General features: G+C 43.9%; 1 protein-coding gene across 1 annotated transcript in view; it reads right to left on the bottom strand.

The window, feature by feature from the left end:
• Positions 1-3,218: 3,218 nt before the first annotated feature.
• LOC126456760 (ragulator complex protein LAMTOR2) overlaps positions 3,219-27,707 on the bottom strand; it is a 46,718-nt gene continuing 22,229 nt past the window's right edge. Inside the window, exon 3 of the mRNA XM_050092511.1 lies at positions 3,219-3,655. Within this exon, the coding sequence (XP_049948468.1) occupies positions 3,509-3,655 (147 nt within the window). The 3' untranslated portion in view covers positions 3,219-3,508. The remainder of the gene's footprint in view (positions 3,656-27,707) is intronic.

Here is a 27,707-nt window from a genome sequence, read left to right as displayed (position 1 = left end):
TGCCCGATTTACTGTTAAAACTGAGCTGCTTCACATAATTTTTATTTATTTTTTGGTCCTGCTGCTATGCTACAGGTTCAGTACTTCAATATATGTGCTGCAACGAAAAACTTCATTAAAGGTGAACAGGTTTGGGACCCGAACATGTATGCTAAATGTATAAAAGAATTATTTCACAAACTCGCAGCAGGTCTTGCAAACTATGCTCCATGTGCACATCTCTACTACAAGGACCTAATCAGACTAAAAGACAAAATGAATCCTCCAGAATTTCACAAATTCATGCCAGAATGCCACATTAGTATCTATTATACCAGATAATTCTGGTCAGGCATGCAATCAGATATGGCCATAGAGTAGATGCTACTGACACTAAAGTCACGGTGCACCATCTCACTATCACTGTAACTGATAGTATGCTGTGCCTATGGACTTTGGGTATGTTATACCTACGCCACATTTTTAAACAAATAGCAAGTATCACTGAGGTATGACACGAACATCGTAACAACATGTAGATATGGCACCTTCCCACACAGGCAATGTTTCTTGAAAGCACACCATTCCTTGAGATAGTGATACTCAGCACAGGAAACAGAAGTAAACTTATTTCACTTGAACTCACAAATATAATGGTGCAAGAAAAAATTTGAGGATGTGAAAGAAAGAATAAGGTTGAACTTGCACTCTTTCCGAAGTGTGTCTTTACCGAGGATGGTATCTGCCAGGGTAAAAAGTCAGTATTGTCTGATATGAGCATAAGTGGATATTAGTATGTGCAAATGCTCAGTAGCTGGCTACAACACCTGTGTTTGAGGCAGTGTGCAAGATCTGTGTGGACTATGGGTAAAAACCACTTTGGATGTAATGCCATAGTTGTTTTTGATGGGTTATATAGCGATGCCTGTAACGAAAGCACCAAAGCTACAGATTTTACTAAACTTGTCCACATAATTAGTCTCCTCTTTAACTGCTCCTGTTAGTGTTACAAGAAAAATTTTTATCGAACAACACAAACGGAAAGAACTTAATTTTAATGCTGAAGAGTAAAATGGCAGCAAAGAGCACTGTGATTCACTAGGCAGTGAAAGATGCCAATGTGATGACAATGAACACCATTATCTCAAAGCCTGTTGACTTATTGTCTTCATAGATGACTGAGGAGATATTTGCCATTGACAGTGCTCCAGATCTGTAGTTAAACCCAAATTCCAAGTCAAGAAACTCTCAGTATTATTCTTTTCATACCCAGCTATAAAGCACAGACATGGCTGGGTAACAAACAGATTTCATCAGTTCAGGCTTGCAAGCTTAACAACAAGTGATCCCATAACAAAGAAAAATGCACTGTAAATTCTTCCTTGTAACTGTATGAAAGGGTATAGCACATAGGCCTGTAGCTTCAAAAATGCAGTACTTCAGTGTTCTGTAATTGGCAAACACTATGGCCACGTATGTGATAATTCACCTGTGCCAAACCTTGAAGAGAAAGCTGTCAAGAGATTACGATGAAGGGAAAACCTTAACCAATGGCATCGCCGGGGGGGGGGGGGGGGGGGGGGGGTGGATGCCAACATCTCACTGTGGTTCAGTTGCCTCAAGGTTAGTACAGAGTACTTAAGGGGAGGTGGGGGAATCTTTCACTCTACACAATGCTCCACCTACATACAAGTACTGAAAGTTCACGATATTTGGATATTTGGTAAGAAAGCTGGGATAATTTTAATTCCCCTCTTTTGTCATCTGCCTCCTTAAAATTCATTTTTTTTTTTTAATTTGACTTTATTAACATTAACATGTGTGAGTATAAGCTGTATTTTTACAAAAGAGAAAGATTGGCCTTAGTTTTACAGAATATAACACCAGATCTAATTGTGTGTGTACTTTTATGTATGTAATTGACTTTTCCAATTTATTTTTACTATTCCTACTTAGTATTGTTTGTTATAGGGAGAAATCAGTGATTTTTTCGTAACTTAAATTCTATTGTCGAAATACAAACAAATATAAATTCTGTACTAATTGTAAACATTCGGAAGATCTATTTAGCTCTATTAAAAAACATGTTAGCAAGTCCAGCCCTTCATTAATACCAAAGTAATTAAACGGTTTTGCCAAAAGTATTGTTTGTGTAACTATATGTTGATTTCAATGTCTGCTTGTGTCTGTATGTGTGGATGGATATGTGCGTGTGTGCGAGTGTATACCTGTCCTTTTTTCCCCCTAAGGCAAGTCTTTCCGCTCCCGGGATTGGAATGACTCCTTACCCTCTCCCTTAAAACCCACTTCCTTTCGTCTTCCCCTCTCCTTCCCTCTTTCCTGATGAGGCAACAGTTTGTTGCGAAAGCTTGAATTTTGTGTGTATGTTTGTGTGTCTATCGACCTGCCAGCGCTTTTGTTCGGTAGGTCACCTCATCTTTGTTTTTATATATATATGTGTTGATTTCAAGATTTAAACAAATAATCTGGCCTAACTCTTGTAGTACAAGAAACTGTCGAAAGGATGTAATTTTTCAATGTATTCAGTTAATATAATGAGTTAAATTTCAAGAAATTACAATTAAAACTTAACTTTGAACAATGTGCAGTTTCAGTACCTATTATTGTCATGATATGTAAGGGCCCAAATTTTGGTCACGAGACAGTCAGTCCATGGCCGAGTTTCAGACGAGTAACCTGTGCTGGTAAGGACAACAACAATGCTTCAAATTAACACTGGAACAAGTGATAAACAATTAGGCCGTGTGTAAAAACAATGACAATGTCTGCTCCATATGTACCTGATTATTCTTTAAGCGTAAGTGTCCAACAAGAAACTATTGTAGCAGTGTGTGGAGTTTCGCCTGCTAACTATTAATGAGGCTTACCGAAGGTGCACTGGCCATATAACTGTGTATAATTGGGGGGATGGGGGGCGGATTAGGGGGGGGGGGGGGGCATGCAAAGTGAAATTGAAGTATGGTGAAATACACACCTGTAGGCTACATTATTTACAGTAGTCACTGTCTGAATCCAAACTCATTTTTCAGTCACTGGAGCAACACAGTACGTCGACACCGAGGACATTCGTCAATCGACAAAGAAATAAAAGCAGGCAGAACCACCACAGTGTACCTGCCAACTGGACTACCTGTCATATTTATTTGTTCTTAAAGGACTACATCTGCATTCACACTTGTAGGTTCATGGGAAGGATAAAAATATTTACAAAAGGGATGTCCAATTGTAAATTATTAATTAAGTATTTGTGGTACAATTATACTTCAAATGTATTTGCTCAAAGGCGCGAAACAAGAATATCGATCAGCAATGTCAGAAGCAACAATAAATTTGTGTAGCACTATCAATTATAAAAACCATACAAGTATTAAAACTAATTTGCCTTAATAACTGATGACTTAAGTGTGAACTGTAACATTATGAGATCACTTTGTATTTTAATTATATAAAATTACAGTGTAAATAAATAAGCATTAATTGGCTGTAACAAAGTTGAAATCCATTTTATTTATGATGTTGCAACTTGTTTCAGTGGTCCATCCAAGTACTTTGCAAGTGCCTGTGCTTTTTCTTTTAGAAGCCCAAATCCAACACCTTCTTTTGCATACAGACAGAGGAGCAGATTAGCAACCTGTGTCACTGCCACTTTTCCTTCCTGTGAAAAAACAAGGAAATAAATAAATACATGCCATACTGTAGAAGTATTATTATAAATTTGCAACAGTTTTTAAGCTAATAAGGGAGTGAAGTGAAATCTGGAGCTAGGTTTTGTACAGCTAAATATAAAGGTTATCAAATGAGGGCGAAATTTTACTAAGCAACCTGTACATATGAAGATCTCGTTTTCGTTCCACAACTGTTTTTTGCTTCAAAAGATGGTACTGAGGTCTTAACTAGAACAAGGTGCCATTTGTATGAGAATGGGAGTGTAGACACAGTGTTTCGGTTTAAAAATTGCATAGGGTAATTATGAAGCCCACGAATAATTCGTTTTTAAAAATCAAAATCAGTAGATCACTAAATATAAGGTAACAAATAGTATAGTATGTGAAAGAAAAACCAAAGTTTTTTTAGTCTGGTGTTCGCAAGTTAATTTGGAAAACACTGAAAAGCACAGCACCATTGGCAGTTGGTGGTGGATCAGACACAAAAAGCATTTTGTATGCTAGAATTTGCCCATTGTCAATCAGTGTACAAACAGCTTCCCATGGCAAGTTTCAAAAGACACCAATGGCTAACACCAGCACAGCGACATGGTACAGAAGGTAGGAGGAGTCTGCTGCAAAGCCCCACAAGGTCTACCTGTCAAGGTACTGCAATACTGAACATTCCATAGCCAAATACATGCAAAATCCTTCGTAAGTGATTAACAGTGAACCTGTACAGATTGCATCTCATCCAAGTTATACGCCATGGCACCCAATAATGCCATCAGTAGTTTTGCTCCGACATGTAGAACCAGCTCAAAAATGACCTTGAAGAATAATTAATCTTCAGTGATGCACTCACTTTTTTTTGGGGTGAAGGGTGAACTCACGAAGTGCATATGAGAGACAGGGAATCCACACACAACAGTCTAACATGTTTGGGATTCTGAGGAGGTTAAAGTATTCTGAGCCATGTCAAACAAGACTGTATACAGACCCTACCTTTTCACTCAGAGAACCGCCAAGATAGGCGATACGCCCATTCGTACAACAACTTTAAGCAAATAGCAAGGATTTCATCTAGCTGAGTGTTTATGCAGGTAAAAAAAAACCTGATAAAATACACATTTTCCTGGGTGAAAATACACATTTTCTGTGTTAAATAACAGTATGCTTTTCCTCGGAACTGTAAAACTTATCAATCCTCCAAATGGTAAAGGTTTTGTATAGTGGCACCTTGGGGGGGGGGGGGGGGGGGCCAAGAGGAATGTTTTGGAAAGATCTTTCGATGCACAGCAACATATAAGCTGCGCACTTTGCTATTACAAAAACATAAATACTAATTCCACCAAACACAGCATGTTAGTTTCAGAAGCACTGAAATTGAGATTGAGATGCACTTTTATTAGCCAATTGTCACTCCCATCATGTGATCTCACCAGCCAAATTCAGAATATAGGACACACGATGTCAGCCAAGAGCAACATCACTGTTTAACAGTGTGAACACACAAATACGAAAAGTTCGTGGTTTAAATTATTATAAATATAGCACAGCCCCCCCCCCCCCCCCCCCCCCCATGAACCATGGACCTTGACGTTGGTGGGGAGGCTTGCATGCCTCAGCGATACAGATGGCCGTACCGTAGGTGCAACCACAACGGAGGGGTATCTGTTGAGAGGCCAGACAAACATGTGGTTCCTGAAGAGGGGCAGCAGCCTTTTCAGTAGTTGCAGGGGCAACAGTCTGGATGATTGACTGATCTGGCCTTGTAACACTAACCAAAACGGCCTTGCCATGCTGGTACTGCGAACGGCTGAAAGCAAGGGGAAACTACAGCCGTAATTTTTCCCGAGGACATGCAGCTTTACTGTATGATTAAATGATGATGGCGTCCTCTTGGGTAAAATATTCCGGAGGTAAAATAGTTCCCCATTCGGATCTCCGGGCGGGGACTACTCAAGAGGACGTCGTTATCAGGAGAAAGAAAACTGGCATTCTACAGATCGGAGCGCGGAATGTCAGATCCCTTAATCGGGCAGGTAGGTTAGAAAATTTAAAAAGGGAAATGGATATGTTGAAGTTAGATATAGTTGGAATTAGTGAAGTTCGGTGGCAGGAGGAACAAGACTTTTGGTCAGGTGATTACAGGGTTATAAATACAAAATCAAATAGGGGTAATGCAGGAGTAGGTTCAATAATGAATAAAAAAATAGGGGTGCGGGTTAGCTTCTACAAACAGCAGAGTGAACACATTATTGTGGCCAAGATAGACACAAAGCCCATGCCTACTACAGTAGTACAAGTTTATATGCCAACTAGCTCTGCACATGATGAAGAAATTGATGCAATGTATGACGAGACAAAAGAAATTATTCAGGTAGTGAAGGGAGACTAAAATTTAATAGTCATGGGTGACTGGAATTCGTCAGTAGGAAAAGGGAGAGAAGGAAACATAGTAGGTGAATATGGATTGGGGGGAAGAAATGAAAGAGGAAGCTGCCTTTTGGAATTTTGCACAGAGCATAACTTAATCACAGCTAACACTTGGTTTAAGAATCATAAAAGAAGGTTGTATACCTGGAAGAATCCTGGAGATACTAAAAGGTATCAGATAGATTATATAATGGTAAGACAGAGATTTAGGAACCAGGTTTTAAATTTTAAGACATTTCCAGAGGCAGATGTGGACTGACCACAATCTATTGGTTATGAACTGTAGATTAAAACTGAAGAAACTACAAAAAGGTGCTAATTTAAGGAGATGGGACCTGGATTAACTGACAGAACCAGAGGTTGTACAGAGTTTCAGGGAGAGCATAAGGGAACAATTGACAGGAATGGGGGAAAGAAATACAGTAGAAGAAGAATGGGTAGCTCTGAGGGATAAAGTAGTGAAGGCAGCAGACGATCAAGTAGGTAAAAAGACTAGGGCTAATAGAAATCTTTGGGTAACAGAAGAAATATTGAATTTAATTGCTGGAAGGAGAAAATATAAAAATGCAGTAAATGAAGCAGGCAAAAAGGAATACAAATGTCTCAAAAATGAGATCGACAGGATGTGCAAAATGGCTATGCAGGGATGGCTAGAGGACAAATGTAAGGATGTAGAGGCTTGTCTCACTAGGGGTAAGATAGATACTGCCTACAGGAAAATTAAAGAGACCTTTGGAGAAAAGAGAACCACTTGTATGAATATCAAGAACTCAGATGGCAACCCAGTTCTAAGCAAAGAAGGAAAGGCAGAAAGGTGGAAGGAGTATATAGAGGGTTTATACAAGGGCGATGTACTTGAGGACAATATTATGGAAATGGAAGAGGATGTAGATGAAGACGAAATGGGAGATAAGATACTGTGTGAAGAGTCTGACCGAACTATCAGTTTAATAAGTCACAGCTGCAAAATACTAACGCAAATTCTTTACAGACGAATGGAAAAACTGGTAGAAGCGGACCTCGGGGAAGATCAGTTTGGATTCCGTAGAAATGTTGGAACACGTGAGGCAATACTAACATTCGACTTATCTTAGAAGAAAGATTAAGAAAAGGCAAACTTACGTTTCTAGCATTTGTAGACTTAGAGAAAGCTTTCGTCAATGTTGACTGGAATACTCTCTTTCAAATTCTAAAGGTGGCAGGGGTAAAATATCGGGAGCGAAAGGCTATTTACAATTTGTACAGAAACCAGATGGCAGTTATAAGAGTCGGGGGGGGGGGCATGAAAGGGAAGCAGTGGCTGGGAAGGGAGTGAGACAGGGTTGTAGCCTCTCCTCGATGTTATTCAATCTGTATATTGAGCAAGCAGTAAAGGGAACAAAAGAAAAATTCGGAGTAGGTATTAAAATTCATGGAGAAGAAGTAAAAAACGTTGAGGTTCGCCGATGACATTGTAATTCTGTCAGAGACAGCAAAGGACTTGGACGAGCAGTTGAACGGAATGGACAATGTCCTGAAAGGAGGATATAAGATGAACATCAACAAAAGCAAAACGAGGATAATGGAATGTAGTCAAATTAAATCGGGTGATGCTGAGGGAATTAGATTAGGAAATGAGGAGTAAAATAACTGATGATGGTCGAAGTAGAGAGGATATAAAATGTAGACTGGCAATGGCAAGGAAATCGTTTCTGAAGAAGAGAAATTTGTTAACATCGAGTCTAGATTTAAGTGTCAGGAAGTCATTTCTGAAAGTATTTGTATGCAATGTAGCCATGTATGTAAGTGAAACATGGACGATAACTAGTTTGGACAGGAAGAGGATAGAAGCTTTCGAAATGTGGTGCCACAGAAGAATGCTGAAGATAAGGTGGATAGATCAAGTAACTAATGAGGAGGTATTGAATAGGATTGTGGAGACGAGAAGTTTGTGGCACAACTTGACTAGAAGAAGGGATCGGTTGGTAGGACATGTTTTGAGGCATCAAGGGATCACAAATTTAGCACTGGAGGGCAGCGTGGAGGGTAAAAATCGTAGAGGGAGATCAAGAGATGAATACACTAAGCAGATTCAGAAGGATGTAGGTTGCAGTAGGTACTGGGAGATGAAGAAGCTTGCACAGGATAGAGTAGCATGGAGAGCTGCATCAAACCAGTCTCAGGACTGAAGACCACAACAACAACAGCACAGCTACAAGGAAAGCTACACTTATGTCTTCTTTGCATGTGTTACCCTTTAAGACATATAAAACATAAGTGTCCCAGTAAAATTTTAAATAATGACATACATGTCTGGTCTTATGGGCTTGAAATTTTTCTAAGTGGTTAAGTCCTGAAATTGTTAAGAGTCAAAGGAAGAAATTCATCACACATTCTCACATGTAACATAATTCACCTTCCATAAAAGGAAAATGCAGTTTGCAATAATTTCCGATGAAGTGGGTTCGTCTGAGCAGTTGCAAGAGAGCACTAAAAATGAAGCATTACTGCACATGTGCTGATACAATGACGAAGGATGCCCGTGCTTTGTGTTTGCTCTGTTCATACATCTTACATCGCATTTCTGTTTGAAATTCCATCTGTAGTGGGGCATCACGTGACCATGTACAGCACTGCGTCATGTTCGGAGTGCACATATAGGGTTATTGTACTTAGGGCAATTGTCTTACAATATCCTTCCCAGATAAGGAATGCAAAATTAGAAAGCAGTCCTTCGCACAATATTTATTTTGAAACTAGACTTTACAACTCAAAGCACCCTAATACTTTGTTATGTGGTGACTTTAAAATGATTTGTTTTTCGTTTGCGTTCTGTAATACAATTTACAATGAAGTTTATATCCATACAGCACTGCAAAAAGCTAGCGGGGAAAAAAAAGAACTGTTTTATAACTGGCAGTTTATATTTACTCCCGAATAGAATACGAAGTCCTGTGGTGAGTTACTATGATAAAACATGGAGTGTTGCAAGTATATAATTTACTGAAGAATGGTGTTCTGCAAATTTAAGATGCAAACAACACTAATTAAGAAATAACTGCAAGCCTAGAGGAGATACCAGACAAGTGTTTAAACGTATAGTAGCTGCTCACTACTCTCCGAAATACCTGGATTAATAGGTTCATGTCTAACCCAAAAAACCAAATCTTTATTACTACTCTGATAAACACTAAGCTATGATAACCAGTTAACCACAAAGAATAAAGTCACCATAGTAGGCCCCCTTTTCCAATGTGGGGCATGCAGATACCATTTTGTGATGATTGTCTGGAGACTGTGGCTGCTGTTTCTTCTCTTCTGATCATAAAAATCTTCTGAAACCCTGGTGCACCTGGAACCTCTGGTCATGTATGATAAAGGCGGTGTCCAGCTTGGGAGAACACTTCTCTGCACTGTCCTGTTGTTTATCGAGGTGTCTCACAAGGTACCACAGCAGGTGCCCACGTTTTTTTTTTTTTTTTTTTTTTTGCTGTTCCTGTGGCTGCGAGGGATTGGCTGCAGAGGAGTCTGGAGTGTAGGGACACCGAGGTATGACTGTTCTTCCTGTCCACATTCTATATTCCGCCTGGACTGCGTACTCAACTGGCTGCTTGTCCTCTTTCTTCTCACATGCCTGTGAACTACTTTTCCTCTCATTTGTAAAGCCCGCTGCATAGTCAGGTGTTTTAGGCTGCACTGTGTCCTCCTCCTCTTCCTCCTCCTCCTCTGCCATATACGCTAGTTTTCATCCCACTATAGAGATTGTTGTGGCCCTGCCTTCTTGCTCTATAACAAAAGTATGTGTCTTACACTTCACAACTTGGTATGTTCCCACACATGTCTGTCAACGGTGGTTTGATTGCATCTACTCATAACGACACATGTGAACACTGATGAATATTTTTACGACTAAGTACAGGTATTGTAGCGTGATGCAGAGGAGCCTGCGGATAAAGTTTTTGCACTGAACACCACAATTTTTGTAAAGCCCTTGCAGCACGCTAGCTGAGGGTATCATTGTATTTTGTTTCTCAATTAAATTGGCAGGAATACGAATCTGCTGACCAACAACCGATTAACTTGGTGCTAGGTTGATATCCGTTTTAACAGCTGTTCGCAACCCAAGCAGCACTATCCCCAAACCTTCGGTCCATGTCTCATAGTGACACATGAGTGCAGCTTTAAGAGTTCTATGGAGACTTACTACCATGTCACTGCTGGCAGGATGACAGCTTGTAGTTCTGCAAATGGGATTTTCCACATAGTCTCTTAAGCTCTGAAAAAAGTTCATACTTAACTGACATCCCTGGCTGGTTGCCACTGTGGTTGGGACATCAAATCTGGTGATCCACACACTGGAAAGTTCCTAGCCACTGTCCCTGCTGAGATGTTCATTTCTAGTCCACATGTAGAGTGGTTAATTGTAAGTAGGTACCTATATCATTTAGACAAGGTTAATGATTCTGCGATGTCTACATGTATATGGATAAATCTTTTTGCTGAAGTACTGATGCTACCAATGGGTGCAAATGCATACTGTCCAACCTTACATTGTTGACACCGCAAACATTCTCTTGCCAGTTGTCAACAATCACTGTCGGCGTTCGGTAAAGTAAAACGCTGAGTAACTGCACGTGCCAATGGGTGGATTCCTCGATGTGAAAGGCCGTGAACTGTGTGAAATATGATCTTAAGGTATTGTTCAGGAATGTAGGGGCTAATCTGACTGCATGCTGTGTCACTTTACAATGTTGCCTGCATGGCAGGTATGTAAATTTCTTTTAATTCATAACGAATTTTTGTTTTCCTTTAATCTCTGCAGTTCTTCAACGCAGTGTGGCAACGCAATAGCTAGCCATGAAATTACTTGAATTACTGTACATGTTCTTGACAGAGAGTCCACCACAATGTTGCCATAACCATTGATGTGACTTCAGTCCATTGGTTAAGTTGTCCTATGAATTACAAATGTCTGAAGCAACATGGGGAACACTCTTGATGGATCTTCTCAAAGGCGTTGACTACTGGGCGGTGGTCTGTACAAATAGAGAAGGTCTTTTCTCTAAATCTGTGCGGAAATTTTATCACTTTTACATTGCCAATAACGCAATATCAATAGCTGGCCACAAAGTCTGAGCTGGCTTGAGCTTTCCTGAAAGGAATGCCAATGGCTGATATATCCCTGCTAACTACTGCTGTATTGTTCACCTATGGAGCTCTGGCTTGCATCAACCATTAGAGTCAGCCTTGCACTATGACTTTGATGACAACAGAGTAGCCAACACCAATTAAGCCCTCGAGTTTAGAGAAAGCTCCTGTCATCTGCTGTGGCCACAGCACCTGATGTTTACCATTTTGTACATTTCCCTGCTAACACTGCATTAACGGGCTCTTCAATCTCAGCAACATTTGGTAAGTGACATCTGTAAAAATTTATCAATCCCAAGAAATGATGCAGCTCTTCGTATGTTTCTGGTTGAGGCATATTTACTGTTGCTTGTATACGTGCTGGAAGGATTCTTATACCTTCTGCTGTTACCTCGTACCCAGGAATTTGATCTTGCTTTATCCTAATGTACATTTGTCAGAGTTTAAAAGGACATCAAATTTCTGTAAACGACAGAACAATTGTTGTAAACATCTCTTGTGTTCTTCCTCGTCTCATGAGAACATGAAAATATCATCGATATAGGCGAAAAAGTTTAATCCACGTAAGACCTCATCCATGAATTGCAGCCATGTTTGCGCAGCATTCCATAACCCAAATGGCTTAAATTGAAATTCAAATAGCCCAGATGTTATAATAATTGTTTTTGGAATATAACAGGGAGCCATCAGGATCTGGGAGTACGCCTTATCACAACCTATGGCACTGCCCTGTAGCATACCCGAAAAGTCTCGAATGTTTGGGACTGAGAAACGGTCTGGCACTGTCGTGGCATTTAATGCCCTGAAATCACCACAAGGTCATGGGTACCATCTTTGACTGATTGTTGATTAATTAATGGAGAGGGTTTACGTGACCATATGGCGAGGACATCAGTCCCGCGGTTCTGAAGTTACTCACAGAAGAAACAGGGGGTCTGCTAAAAATGGATGGATCCAGTCAGGGGAGTCATATTATAAAATAATGAAGTAAAACACACACAGTAAAAGGCATAAAAGGTGAGACCAAATCTAAAAACCGGAAGGAAAAGGAGCAGCCTTTCCATGGGAGAGTGGCCGTGGGGTCCCAGGCTGAGAAGACATGAAGATAGGTCCCAACCACTATCACCCTTCCCTTGTTCCAGGAGGAAAGCGAAACCTTATACCTGGAAATAAAAACCACCTCCACAGAGGAAACTGAGGACCAGTTCAACCATCTCTGAATCGTCTGCTGATATTAAAATTAAGTAATCTGGAATACTATACTTAGCATGAAGGGCCAAAAGAAGGGGACATTCCAACAATGTAGGATACTGTCAGTCTGGCTCCAAAATCAAATCATGGAGGAGGTTCATTACACAGGAGGAAACAATGGGTGAGCCTTGTATGACCAATCTGTAGACGGCATAAAACAGTCGACTCCTTCTGAGATGAGCGGAAGGAAGACCGCCAAACCGCAGTAGACTCCTTGATTGTGCCGAGTTTATTACTGTGAGCAGTAGCGCACAAGTTGTCGTTCCACTTTTGGGCAAAGAGAGATTTGACAGAGATCAGCATATCCGCAGCTGGAATCATGAAAGGGAATGGGGGGTAAGATCTGCTTCTCTAGCCAAACAGTCAGCCAGTTCATTCCTTGGGATGCCCACGACTTGGGACCCAGAGGAAGACAAGGGCAGAGAGATTGCCATGGACATCAGAGACCAAAGAATGACAAGAGTAGCATCGGTTGATAGCCTGCAGGCTGCTCATTAAGTCGGTACAAATTAAAACACTGTGAAGGGAGGCCTGAGAAACAAAATGGAGGGCTCTGTGAATGGCTAGAAGTTCTGCGGTGTACACACTACATAATCCCAGAAATAAATGGTGTTCTCAGCCAGTAGGAGATGTGAAAGCATATTCCACTTTAGTTATTATCTTAGAACCATTTGTGCAGAAGACGATGGCACCCTGGAACTCTAAGGATGACACGTACAAGACCACTGGAATACCACAGGGACAACAGAGATCTTAGGACCCTGAAATAGGTTAGCCCTAAACTGTGGTCTAAGCACCATACAAACGGGGATATGGGAGGAAATACACGGGCCGCATTCCGGCAAATGGAGATGGAGATCCCGACAGTGGGAAGTGAGATGCATTCCAACCTGAGGGCAGTTGTCAGGAGAGAGACATCCCTCATTTGCAAGGAGGACAGAGTACATGGGATGGTTGAATAGGGAAACTGGCAAATGACTGCATAAGAAACCAGGAGTTGGCTATGTCGTATTTGCAGAGGGAGAAGCCACGCTTCTGCAGGAAGACTGTCAATGGGACTAGTGAAAAAGGTACCAACAGCCAGACGCACCCCACTGTGATGAACAGGGGCAAGTATTTGCAGAGTGGAAGGAGCCGCTGAGTCATAAACTTGACTACCATAATCTAGTCTGGACAAGACCAGAACACGGTAAAGATGGAGAACAGTGGTATGGTCTGCACCCAAAAATGTGTTGGCCAGGAGGCAGAGAGCATTATGCTTCTGTAAGCATGTAGTCTTTAGGTGGTGAATATTGGGCAGCCACATCAACTTTTTATCAGAAATAAGGCACAAGAAACAGGGCAGTGCTACAACATCAAGGAGCTAGTCGCCTAAATTAAGTTCTGAATCGGGGTGTACTGCAGGTCAAGAACAAAATTGCATAACCTGCATTTTGGAGAGAGAAAACGAAGTCGTGGGAGACGGCCAATGCAGAGGCCTGTCGGGTGGCGCCTTGGAGCCGGTACTCAGCATATGTAAACGAGAGGGAGCTGCACCAGATGCAAAAATTGTCGAGGTACAACACTGGGCTAACGACAGGCCCAACACAGTTAAAAGCCCATTGATGGCTATGAGGAAGAGTTTGACGAGGGGGATACCGTTCTCCTGAATCCGATGGGCACTGGGTGCAGTGCCAACAAAAACCCAGACGAGCCATTGAGATAAAAACTCGGGGATAAGTCTGAAGGGAGCTACAGAAGGCCCAGTCATGGAAGGTAACTAAAATGTACTGGTCCTTCCCAGAAACCACTCTGATACGGGGACAAAAGGCCCCAAGATTTGAGTACCCACATAAGCTGAAGCTAAACCATCCTCTTGAGCAATTTACAAAGTACATTTGTCAGGCTAATCAGGCAGTAGCTGTAGAGAGAAGTTGGGTTCTTCCCGGGCTTAAGGATGGAGATAACAATACTGTTGTCATTCTGATGGGAATGCATCCACGAACCAAATGCGGAGAACATCCAAGTGTCGGAGCTTCTGGTTGTGGATGTTATGCGGTCCTGTGGCCGTATCACACGAAGGGGTAAGAGCCTGCAAGAATTCCCATTTTGTGACTGGTTCAGCACGGTGCGGCATGAAACAGAGAGGGGTCTGTTCAACTCTGTGTTTCTGCCAGAGAAAGGCAGGAGGTTAGGAAGGGGACTCCAAGGCTGTCACGAAGAGTGTTGCGAGGTGTTCTGCCAGGACCAATGGATCAGTGCACAGACCATCTTGGAGGTTAAGACCCTGGACAGCTAACTGATGCTATGGCCCCAGGGAGGAAACATAGTGCTCCCAGCATTCATTTTATTCCACTTAATAAGGTAACAAGGCTTAGCACTGAGACACTTGAAAGTGAGGAGGCTGGTCTATGAAGGATGTCATTTAAATCACTGCAGTGACCGTCAGCGGTCCTGGGCAGTGACTGCTACATCCCCGGTCCACCACGGTACCGGTTGACGACGACGAGGACCTGTGGATAGGGGGACAGCAGTGCCAGTAGCACGAAGAACAGCAGCACAGACGTCTCGCACAACCACGTCAATGCAATTCGAGAGGGATGTGTCGAAGTGCACAGCAGACATATATAAAAGCCAATTAGCTCTGCGGAATGCCCAACATGGGGGCCTGTCTGCCTGGCAGCAGCAGGAAAATGATAGAATCACTGTAAAGTGGGCACCGTCACAAAGATCATCGTGGTATTACCAATATGGGGAAGCCACGAGAGCAGGTGAGGTGAGTGTGGATCAACAGCAGTAAAGGTGCATTGAGCTGCACTAACGTGGGTAGGGGAACCATCATTGAGGAGACACGAATCAAAGCCTTTAATAAGTCGGTCGATTAGGAGGCCCTACCTGTTGAAGTGGCTCTCCCTCACAGAGGGTAGTGGGCATTTAAGTGCCCAAGGAGGAGACAGAAGGGGGATCTAGCCACTAATGACATCGGAAAAGGTTGTATTTCCCACAGGTGACCATAGCATCCACTGCAATTCCACTGGACGATCGTGTGGCAAGAGGCCAAGTTAGACATAAAGACACCACGAGGAGGTTGTGTCACTCGGCCTTCAGACTTAAGTTTCTCCTTCTTCTCTTTCGGAGGTGGAGGAGGGCAGCACACAGGATTGCAGGCGTCTGTAAGATCTAGAACCGAAAGAGACCAGGCTACCTCGGGGCGCACAGATTGTGCGTTTCGTGGCTGAGTTGTGGTAGGAGGCTTCTGGTCAGAGATACTGGAGAGAGGGATCCTGTTGGGGACCCCCATCATCGGCACGTGCCGAAGAACGAAGGAGGGGGGGGGGGGGGGGGCACTTCTCCGGATGGGGAGGGGGAGTGGCTCCTGGACTGGAGGTCTTTGGAACTGCAGGGGAGCGGGAGTGGAGAGGGGGGGGGGGCAGAATTGGGATAAGGAAGAGGTAGGAGGGGAAAGGATGTAATGGAGTAATAGTTGAGGAATGTGACACTGGGTGGAATCTCATATTTTTGGTGAGCCTCAGTATAAGACAGGTGATACAGTGACTTGTACTCTTGCAGTTAATTTCTCTCTTGTAAGCTGGGCAATCCAGTGAGCGAGGGGAGTAGCGGTCGTGACAATTGACACACGTGTGGCAGAACACAGGGGCTTCCCTCACGGACTGGTTGTCCAGTCACCATACCGAAGGTCCGCCGTACAGCTGGAAGACGTATGTCCAAAATGTAAGCACAGAGACCACCTCGTGGGTGGTAGTACGTACGGCTTTACGTCACATCTGTAGTACATAACCTTGACCTTCTCTGGGAGGGTATCCCCCTCAAAAGTCGGAATGAAGGTGCTGGGATCAGTGTAGCTGTCTTTGTGACCCTTCTGTATATGTCGAACAAAATTAATACTGCAGTGCTCCAGATTAACCTGGAGTTCTTCATCAGATTGCAGGATGAATTCCTTATGGGAAAAAAAAAAAAAAAATCACACCTGGACCGTATTCACAGATTGGTGAGGGGTAATAGCCGCAGGGACATTGCCGAGACGATTACAAGCACGAAGAGATGCAGGTTGGGTGGCAGAAGCAGCTTTGATCAACAGGGAGCCTTACCACATCTTAGCGAGAGACTCCACTTCACCAAACTTATCCTCTATATTCTTCACAAAAAACAATGGCTTTGTGGCAGTGAATGTCCTCATCTGTCCTAGCACAGATCAGGTAGCGGGGAAAGTTTCATCTCGAGATGAAGAGCCTGGCCTTACTCCCGTGGCGTAGCCAGAGAAGAGAAGGCTGCCCGGGTCATACGCAGCAGCATTCAATGATTTTTCACCATTCAAAGATACGGCTGTTTGATTGTTGATTGGTTGATTGGTAGGTTGGTTTAGAGGTGGGAGAAGGGACCAAACTATGAGGTCATCGGTCCCTTGTTCCTAATAAAACAATGCCACAAGTGTGAGAATAAAACAGACAAAACATATAACACAAAACAGAAAAAAGGAAAAGCCACAAGAACGAAGGGAAGGCAGCGAACACTGAAAGGAACGAAAGAGGACAAGAAAACAACAGAGAGATGCTACAAACAGAAGAGAGTAAAACATGAAAGCAGAATACAGTGGCTGGCCAACCACGTGAATAAAAAGGGAAAGTCAGCCACTTGGCAATACATCAAAGCCACCACCCTAAAAGCACTAGGGTGGAGCACACAGAAGGACAAAGGACACATGCTAAAACCTAGATAAAAGTATAAAACCCACTCTCACGAATAAAACATAAAACTAAAGCTGCTGTGGAGGCATTGTCGGCCAACACCGAGGGCAGGGTGCTGGGAAAGTCAAAAGTCTGCCGCAGAGTGGCTAAAAGTGGGAGCCGCAGCAACACTGAGGTGGCTCCTCGCGCCGTAGTAGGTAACCATGCGTTAGCCATGTATGGTCAATGCCGGGATGGCAGAGGAAAACTGATTCCCTGCGAGAGGCCTGCATGGAAGACTTCCACACATTCATAGTCTCCTTGACGACACACAGTTTGTTCGGCGTGCTGTTACGGCATTACGTCTCCCAAAGCCAGAAAACCCTGCAGTGTAAGACAGAACGCCGGTCAGCTTCGGAGATGCCTATCTCCAGAAGCTGCTTCCGTGTTGCCTGTTCGGCCAGCCTGTCAGCAAGCTGGTTGCCGGGGATTCCAACGTGTCCTGGGGTTCACACAAACACCACGGAATGGCGGGACTGTTCCAGGGCATATATGGACTCTGGAATTTATGCTACCACAGGTTGATAGCTTGTAGGCTGCTCAATGAGTCAGTACACAGGAGAAATGACTCACCAGGGCATGAGCAGATGTACTCGAGAGTGTGAGATATGGCCGCCAGCTCTGCAGTGAAAACACTGCAGCCAACTGGCAAAGAGTGCTGCTCAATATGTCCTCCATGAACATATGCAAAGCCTACACGACCATCAGCCATTCAGCCATTGATGTAAACCACTCTAGAGCCCTGGAACACATCAGGAATTGAAAGGAAGTGACAGCGGAGAGCGGTGGGGTTAACGGTGTCCTTAGGGCCATGCAAAAGGTCCAGACGAAGCTGTGGCCGAGGCATACACCATGGAGGCATATGTGAAAGGACCAGCAAGTAGAGATGGTAAAGGGAAGGACTCCAGTTCGGAGAGAAGGGACCGCACGCAAACCGCAATCTTTAGCCCCGATCTGGGCCGCCGACGCGGGAGGTGGACTGCCACGGGCGGGAAAAGGAGACAGTAATTCGGATGCTCAGGGAAATTATGAATGTGTGCTGCGTAACTGGCGAGCAGTTGCGCACGTCTCATCTGCAATGGAGGGACACCAGCCTCCACCAGTACGCTGGTCACCAGACTCGTCCTAAAAGTTCCTGTTGCTAATCAATCCCCATATTGGTGCACAGAATCGAATAAATGCAATGCTGAACCATAAACCACACTCCCATAGTCAATTCGGGATTGGTACAAGGGCTCTGCAGAGCTGCAGCAGTGTAGAGTGATCTGCACTGCAATTGGTGTTGCTCAGGCAACAGAGGAAATTGAGGTGCTGCCAGCACTTCTGCTTAAGCTGACGCAGATGAGGGAGCCAAGTCAATTGAGCGTCGAAAACCAGTCCTAGGAATTGATATGTCTCCACTACAGTGAGTGGATTGTAATTAAGGTAAAGTGCGGGTTCCGGATGAACAGTATGACGCCGACAGAAGTGCATGAGACACGACTTTGTGGCTGAAAACTGGAAGCTGTGGGCTAGAGCCCATGACTGCGCCTTGTGGATGGCTCCCTGGAGGCATCGCTCAGCAACAACAGCACTGGAGCAGTAGTACGAAATGCAGAAGTCATTTGCATGCAGAGAAGGTGAGACGGAGGGCCCGACAGCTGCTGCTAGACTGTTAATGGCCACTAAAAATAGAGAGACACACAAAATACAGAGCCCTGCAGGACTCCATTCTCCTGGATATGGATGGAATTATGGGAGTCACCAACTTGGACACGGAAAGTATGGAGCGACAGGAAGTTTTGGATAAAAATCGGGAGTGGTCCCTGGAGACGCCACTCATACAATGTGGCAAGGATCGATGTCGCCAAGTCGTGTCGTGTGCTTTACATACGTCAAAAAAGACAGCAATCAGGTGTTGCCATCGGGAAAAGGCTGTTGGGATGGCAGACTCGATGGACACAAGATTATCAGTGGCAGAGCAACTCTGGCGTAAGCCGCCCTGACATGGAGCCAACAAGCCGCGTGACTCCAGGACCCAACCCAACCGCCGACATAACATATGTTCCAGCAGCTTACAAAGAATGTTGGTGAGGCTGATGGACCAATAGCTATCCGCATCATGTGGGTTTTTACCAGGTTTTAGCACTGGAATGATGGCGCTCTCCCGCAATTGCGATGGAACGACGCCATCGCACCAGATCTGGTTGAGGATGACGAGAAAATGTTGCTTGTAGTCAGATGAGAGATGTTTAATCATCTGGCTGTGGATGCAATCAGGCTCAGGAGCTGCGTCGAGGCAATGTGCAAGGGCACTGAGGAGCTCCCACTCCGTAAATGGGGCATTGTAGGATTCACTGCAGTGTGTAGTGAATGAGAGGACGTTTCCTTCTAGCCGCTGTTTGAGTGTGCTAAAGGCTGGGGGGGGGGGGGGTAATTCTTCAACGCAGAGGGTCGAGCAAAGTGCTCGGTAATCACGTTTGTGTCAGTATATAACTCGCCATTTATTGTAACACCAGGGACAGCTGTCGGAGCGTGGTACCCAAAAAGACGTTTGATCTTTGCCCAGACTTGGGGAGGTGACATGTGGCACCCAATGGTGGAGACGTATCTCTCCCAACACTCTTTCAGTTGTTTGATAAGGCAGTGAACATGGGCACGGAGCCGTTTGAAGGCCATGAGGTGCTCCGGGGAAGGGAGGATGATATCATCATGCGAGAGTGGGAAGGCATGGAACATTGAATGATGCAGTTTACACCTCAGTCACCTGCTGCCACTGACTTATTGCCTGCGCAGCTTATCCAGCTTAGAAGTGGGGACAGACGTCTCCGATGGATGGGAGAGGGTGGAGGTGTTGTTCCTAAAGTAGGTGGTGCAGGAGCAACAGGGAGGGAAATGCCCCCCCACCATCAAGGGGGCAGGTGTCGTCTTCCAGCTCAGAGAAGTGACCTGGGTTGGCGGAGCTGATGGCGCCAGAACTGTTGTAGCAGCGGCGTACGGCGATTTCATATGCACAGGATGCAGGCGTTCAAATTTTCTCTTAGCCTCAGTGTAGGTCAGTCGGTCCAGGGCCTTTTACTCTATGATTTTCCTTTCTTTCTGGAGAATCCCGCTGTCAGGCGAGCAAAGCGAATGGTGCTCTCCGCAGTTGACATAGATGGGAGGTGGGGCACATGGAGTATCGGTATGTGATGGGCATACCCAATCTCAGCACGCGATGCTGGAAGTATAGCGGGAAGACATATGGCCAAACCTCCAGCACTCAAAGCACCGCTTCGGGGGAGGGATATAGAGCTTTACATCACACCGTCAGACCATCACCTTGACCTTCTCGGGCAACGTTTCACCCTCAAAGGCCAAGATGAAGGCACCGGTGGCAACCTGATTATCCTTCGGACCCTGGTGGACACGCCGGAAGAAATTTACACCTCGCCCCTCTACATTGGCGCGCAGCTCATTATCAGACTGCAAAAGCAGGTCTCTATGGAATATGATACCCTGGACCATATTTAAGCTCTTATGGGCCGTGATGGTTATAGAAACATCTCCCAGCTTGTCACAAGTGAGTAACTCCCGTGACTGGGCAGAGGATGCTGTTTAGCCAAGACTGACCCAGATCTCATTTTGGACAAGCCCTCCACCTCTCCGAACTTGTCCTCTAAATGCTCAACAAAAAACTGACGCTTCATTGTCACGAAAGAATCCTGATCAGCTCTCGAACATACAAGGTACCGGGGCAAATAATATCTGCAGCCATTCTTAGCCTGACGTTCATCCCAGGGAGGAGAACGATTTGGGGTTGTACTGCAGTGCGTTGAATTGAGCTTGTGATCGTTTAGAGACTGCTGGCGTTTTCACCACCAGCAAGACATGATGGACTACCCTTCATCGTGTTTCATCCGCCCTGATGCCACCCACTCCGACCAGGGCACCTCCCCACGGGTGCCACCTAGCTGCAGCAATGGGCGCCTGGCAGGATGGCCATTGCCGGGAGTCCCGATGCCCCAGGGGGGATGGACATCTACCCCTTGGCATACGTGCGGAGTTAACAGTGCAGGCATAAGCAGAGCGATCCCTGTGTGGTCAGGGGGCTACAACCAACAGGGTACATTGCAGCCCTGCCGCAACGGACTGGCTACTGTGCTGGATATAAGGTGCAAAGAAGTCCACGGTTATCGCCGACGCAGAAATCGACACTGCATAGTACATGATGGAAAACGCACCCAGGAAAGTGTCCTCGCCCAAGAGATGGAGAATGGGCAGGATTGCAATGCGACGATGAGAAAGTGGGCTAAAGATCTCAATGCACTACGGACACGATGCACCTTGTTAGGTGCCCTTCCCCAAGTGGCTCGCTCTTCAGGAAAATTTTGGAGAATGGAGGTCAAACCCTACAGGGGACCATCACATAAAGGTGGAAATGTGTGAAACTCTTTTTTAGTTGCCTCGTATGACAGGCAGTAATACCTTGGTCCTATTCTATCCCCCGGACCCGCAGAGGGAGGTGGCCATTTGAGAACAACCAGATTTTTGCAAGCATCTGTCCTGATACCACCCACTCCGATCAGGGTCTCTCCCCACAGGGCTCCACCCAGCCACAGCTAGGGTCGCATGGCTTGGGGGCCACTGCTGGGAGTTCCGATGCTCCAGGAAGGCAAGCAACCACTCCTTGGCATAAATGGGGAGGGAACAGCTCAGGTATCAGTAGTAATGTGATCCCTGCGTTGTCAGAGAGCTCAGCCAGATACGTACATAACAGCCCTACCACATGGACTGGCTACACATGCTGCAGGGTGGCTACTGCGGGGAAGGAAAGGGGGGGGGGGGGGGAGGAATCCACGCCATTGACACTAGGAAGAAAGTTCTTGCCCAAAAGGTTAACACTAAAAATGGAAAATTTAGAAGTGGAGGTCAAACCTCACACAGGGACCTAAATGCCAGAAAGGATGAAAGAGCACAGGCAGAAGGAAAAGAATTGCAAGCAAAACAGGCAACCAGGTCGATATAAATTAGAACACCGAGAAAGTGGAAAGAGGGGTTTGTTTTTATGAAACAAATCTGATGATGGTCATTCAAGACCAAAACCGGTAATCTGTTAACAAAAAGTTTGTGACCACAGACATAAATTAAAGGAAACTTATTACAATACGGGTCACTGTTTTTTCGCAATGATGTCGCAGCTTGTGTATCTAAGTGTTGTTTGGCTGCTGTGTACTTCACTGGTGCTAGGCAGCTGGCCTAGCCATAGACCAACAGACCAGGTACAGACAGGGATTTACATGGATCACACTACTGGTACCTGAGCTGTTCCCTCTCCATGTACGCCTAGGAGTGGTCGATTGCCTTGCTGGAGAAAGCTGACTGCTTCCCTTGTGTTGTCTGAGGGACGAACTCCGGGTAGTCATGCAGTATCTGTCAAAAGGGGTCATCAGTCTTAGCTGTGATTGTTGATGTTTCAAATTCCCCCAGTTTGGTGTCAGGAATTGTGTGTGAGAGATTGGTAGGTGATGTCAGGAATCTTGTGTGACAAATTGTTGGTAATTAGTTGTTGATTATTTATATCAATTATCAAGTTAAAAGTTCAAGAAAGTCCATCCCAAGATAGGATGGACAACCGCAGCCACAACAAAATTCCATTTTCCCTGAATCTCTGAAATTAGTGTCACTGACATTCAAGTTGTACCAAATATCCATATCATTGAGTCAATTGCTGCTTTCAGCGTTATCATTTGCTTGTGATGCATCATCGCAATGCACTGTTGTGGCAGTATGATAATATCCGATCTGCTGTTGACGAGATATTCTTTCCCATTCATAGTGTTCTTGACAAAAAATATGCCTATCTTTGGTACTGCTGATTTGTTGATTATCACTTTGTACTACAGTTACATTGTATTGCTCACGTCTTTTGAAGCGGTTTGTGGCAGTCATTAACACCCCTTATCGGCCCCTCTTGCCATTTGAGTACCCGCTTGGTTGTTCACACTTCTTAGCTCATAAACCGAACCTGCTGTGATACAAGCACCACACTACCAAATTTTCCCTTCTTGAACGTGGCCTGTGGTTGTATTGTCTCCCTTGGATGCCGACTAGCAACGAGTTGTTCTCCCGATATCAAAGTGGCAATGTAGGTCTCTCGAGGCTCCACATTCCTCTTTTCTGTTCTGTCCTCTTGAGGTCTATCCTCCGATTCCCCCTTAACAGCAGCAGATTTCCTCGATGTTGTAGTCACTGGTGAGAACTGGGAGACTGCATCAGCTTTTTCCGCCAATTCTGATAGTGACAAGTTATCATAGGCTGCCATTACTAATCCGACATTCGTTGGAAGATGGTTGAGCCAAATACATGAAATGTTTTGTCCAAAAATAGACTATATCCTGCCAAGTTGCATAAATGTTGCAGTAATTCTGATGGAGTATGATCTCTGATTGTTTCCTCAAACAAAACACATACATGTGTTGTACCTTGAACAATACTGAGCATTTTATGACTGTCTCTTTACAGGCTTGATACAACTGTTCATGAAATGGCTTCATGGTGATATTTGTGCTGCCTTAGTCCATACTCCCAAAAATAGAGCTTAGTTTGTCGCTGTCACTGTTCACATTATATTGCTGAGAAATGCTTTCTTGTCTTATAAACCACTCTCCTGATAATGCAGTCCAAAATTTCGGCAAATGTACTGTTGTAGTCATACTTCTCGTTGCTGTAGTGGACTTGCTTATGTGTGCCGAAGACGACTGTACACTCATATCTTCCCTTTGCTCTGCCATCATACTGCTACACTGCTTTTTATTTGTGATTTTCTCTGTATTCTTTTTTCATTCAGGGTCACCAATGTAGCCGCTATATTCTCCAAAATAACTGGATTAATACACTGAAGAGCTAAAGAAACTGGTACGACTGCCTAATATCGTGTAGGATCCCACGAGCACGCAGAAGTGCCGCAGCTTGACGTGGCATTGACTCGACTGATGTCTGAAGTAGTGCTGGAGGGAACTGACACCGTGAATCCTGCAGGGCTGTTCATAAATCCATAAGAATATGAGGGGGTGATCTCTTCTGAACAGTACATTGCAAGGCATCCCAGATACGCTCAATAATGTTCATGCCTGGGGAGTTAGGTGGCAAGCGGAAGTGTTTAAACTCAGAAGAGTGTTCCTGGAGCCACTCTGTAGCAATTCTGGATGTGTGGGGTGTTGCACTGTGCTGCTGGTGATGAGCTAGGATGCTTACATAAGTATCATCTATCAGAGTCGCATCTAGATTATAAGGAGTCCCATATCACTCCAACTCCAAACGTCCCACACGATTACAGAGCCTCCACCAGCTGGAACAGTCTCCTGCTGACATGCAGGGTCCCTGGATTCATGAGGTTGTCTCAATACCTGTGCTCGTACATTCGCTTGATTACAATCTGAAATGAGACTCGTCCAACCAGGCAACGTGTTTCCAGTCATTAACAGTCCAACGTCAGTGCAGATGGGCCCAGGTGATGCAAAAGCTGTGTGTTGTGCAGTTGTCAAAGGTACACAAGTGGGCCTTTAGCTCCGAAAGCCCATACGGATTATAAATGGTTTTCATGCTGACACTTGCTGATGGCCCAGCACTGAAATCCGCAGCCATTTGCAGAAGAGTTGCACGATTCTCTTCAGTTGTCGTCGGTTTGCAGGATCTTTTTCCAGCCACAGCTATGTTGGAGATTCCTGATATTCACAGCACACTCCTAAAACAGTCGTACGAGAAAATTCCCGTTTCATCGCTACCTTGGAGGTGCTGTGTCCCGTCACTCGTGCACCGACTATAACATCACATTCAAACTTACTTACATCTTGACAACCTGCCACTGTAACAGCAGTAACCAATCTAAGGACAGTGCCAGAAACTTGTCTTATGTAGGTGTTGTCGATCGCAGCAGCGTATTCTGCCTGTTTACACATCTCTGTATTTGAATACGCATGCCTATACAAGTTCCTTTGGCGCTTCAGTCTAGATTTGTGTCGAACACAAAAACCAAATGTTTATTATTACTCTGATAAATGCTAAACTATGACAACCAGTAAATTGCAAAGAATAGACAGTGTTGATTAACTTCTCAACTATTGTATCTGGACTACTGTCACTGTAATACGTCGCCATAATATCTTGTGATTGAAAAATATCGTGTTTCACAAAAGGTAGCTATGTAAAATTTGCTACAGCTTTTCAGTGTGGTTCTCAGGCAGTCAATTTTCTTGGAGTACCAGTACTGTATTACCTCACGTTTGATTCTTCATTATAGCATAAGATGCCAGGAGATGAAAACAGCTGAAACAAGTATAGAATGAAACTCTTTGTTTCCACTCAATTGACTGCCTCTGCGGAAAATAAATTTCTTTAGCAAACTGACAAAAATAACTTCAGTGTTACACAAGTCAATGCTCAACTGCCAGTAACAAGAAAACAAAAATCAGAAAACTGAAACTAATAAAATATTTTAGTCTTCCATAATTATGTGAATGTATTTTAATTCACTTGATAGCTCCTAGCCAAAGAAATCCATTTTGTTTTCATTTGGCATGAGGCTGTAAGCGAGCAGAGGACAACAAAATCATGAAACGTAAACAGGGGTCAGGTGGAGACTACTTGCCACTACAACTCTGACTGCTCAGCTCAAGCGCAAGTCTGGCAGCTTGGGAAATTTTTCTGTGTAGCATCTGGCTGCTTGCAGCTACTGCTAAAACAGCTAAGCTGTAGTCACCTTGACTCTGATATCGGTGGATCTGGCCAACAACTGGGGACTGCTGATCTTTTCAAATCAGTACATCACTGTGTGTGCGGTCACACTGTAGCTGATCTTATATCCCAAATGTACAGACTTCTGATGACATTAGGTGAAATTCAAATCAAGTTTTTTTCTTTTCATTGGTCAAATCAGCTGACGTGTTCACACACAAAATATGGAGCGTGAGAAACTGATAAGTTTAGTCCAAGAAAGAACGCATTTGTGGCATCCTGAGGATGAAAATATCATAATTCGGATATGGTCCGGAATCTATGGACTAAAATTGTAGGTTTATTCAAAGCCTCAAATAGACACATATTATAAACTCAAAAATAATTTGTTCAAGTGAAAAGTGTGGTGTAACTTATATACTTGTAGCTATTGTACTGGATTTTCTGTAGTAGGTTGTCATTAACTGTCTAAAAATTATTACTGCTTACTGGCTTTTTATGCCAGTAGGGTAGTGATTCTGTTACTATGAAGTTGCTTGCAACTTTAGGTTTCCTGGATGTCTTATGCTACACTTTATGCTTGTCTTTCACTCGTGTGCTAAATGACAGTCATTTAAAGTTAACTGACATATCTGCACAGCTTTAAATAAATACAGCGAAACAAATCATTCATAACTTGGTTTTCAAGGTCACCACAAGTTATCTCGTATATGAGACAACAGTTCTCCCGTCATCTCATGTATTCTTAAAACTTGTCTCCTTATTTTGATAACTGAGGACAGAACGTATAATGCTCGCCACATTCTTTACAGGACAGGAAAGCTCATTCACATGCACTTGGCATCTCGCTAATAGCATAAGCCGCTGTGCTGCACAGAGGCACTGTGGTATCCACCCTACCCTACGAGGTTAAAATATAACCTACTTCATACGCAGAATAGATTCTAGCCTGACCTAATATCCTTGACCCGGCCAAAAACTGGCCAAGGAAATCTAACACACTATGACTACACCGTTGGCCGATGTTATCGGGGACCCTCTGCGACAGTGTCTGACGACTGTTTTTGGTGTCACTGAATGCAGACTAGCTTCAAAGTGCTAAAATGAACATCATTCAAACAGTTGTGACGTTACGCTCATTGAAAACAGTTTGTCGTAACGAAGTATTGCATAGTCTTCATCCTATAACCTTTGACACATTTTGCAGTCAAATTGCTTGTGTGCACAGTGTGTTTTGTTGTTGAAAATTGTGCACTTTCTTTGCAACTCACATTTTATATTGGCGTTTTTCTCTTACCCCGCATTACTCTGCAGTATCAGCTAAAGCAAAATTCTTTGTTAGAGAAGCAGGCAAAATTACAGAAATTGAAATGAAAACCGAAACCATAAAAAAACTCCCAGGATTCCAAAAAAGAAAAAAAGCCAGCCTTTTCCGACATTGAGGGAAGCTGTTATCCTTTGTAGGCATTTTGAAATACACACTTCATTTTCTGCTGTTGTGCTTATTTAATTTCATCCACTTTGGCATTTTCAAGCTACCTGTTTCACAGTGAAAAATCTTAAGTCACACCTTTTTCACATGATAGTGTGGATGAAGCACCATGTAGTAGTATCCCCAACAAAGGTTACTTACAAACACAGTGGTAACAGACAAAACTTCCACGGATGCAAGTTCCATATGTAAAAATGATAAAATTGTACACCTATTGTCACTGTGCCTGCATAAACCACATTGAAATATATTAGTTAACACTTCCATAAAGCTACACGATATGGCCGACGCCTAAAAATCAAATTTATTTTTAGACTTTGTAGCCACTGAACACCT

Source organism: Schistocerca serialis, chromosome 2, assembly GCF_023864345.2.
Source record: "Schistocerca serialis cubense isolate TAMUIC-IGC-003099 chromosome 2, iqSchSeri2.2, whole genome shotgun sequence".
NCBI lineage: Eukaryota > Metazoa > Arthropoda > Insecta > Orthoptera > Acrididae > Schistocerca > Schistocerca serialis.
The sequence above is the reverse complement of the archived record's forward strand: the minus strand, read 5'-3'. Positions and strand labels throughout refer to the sequence as shown.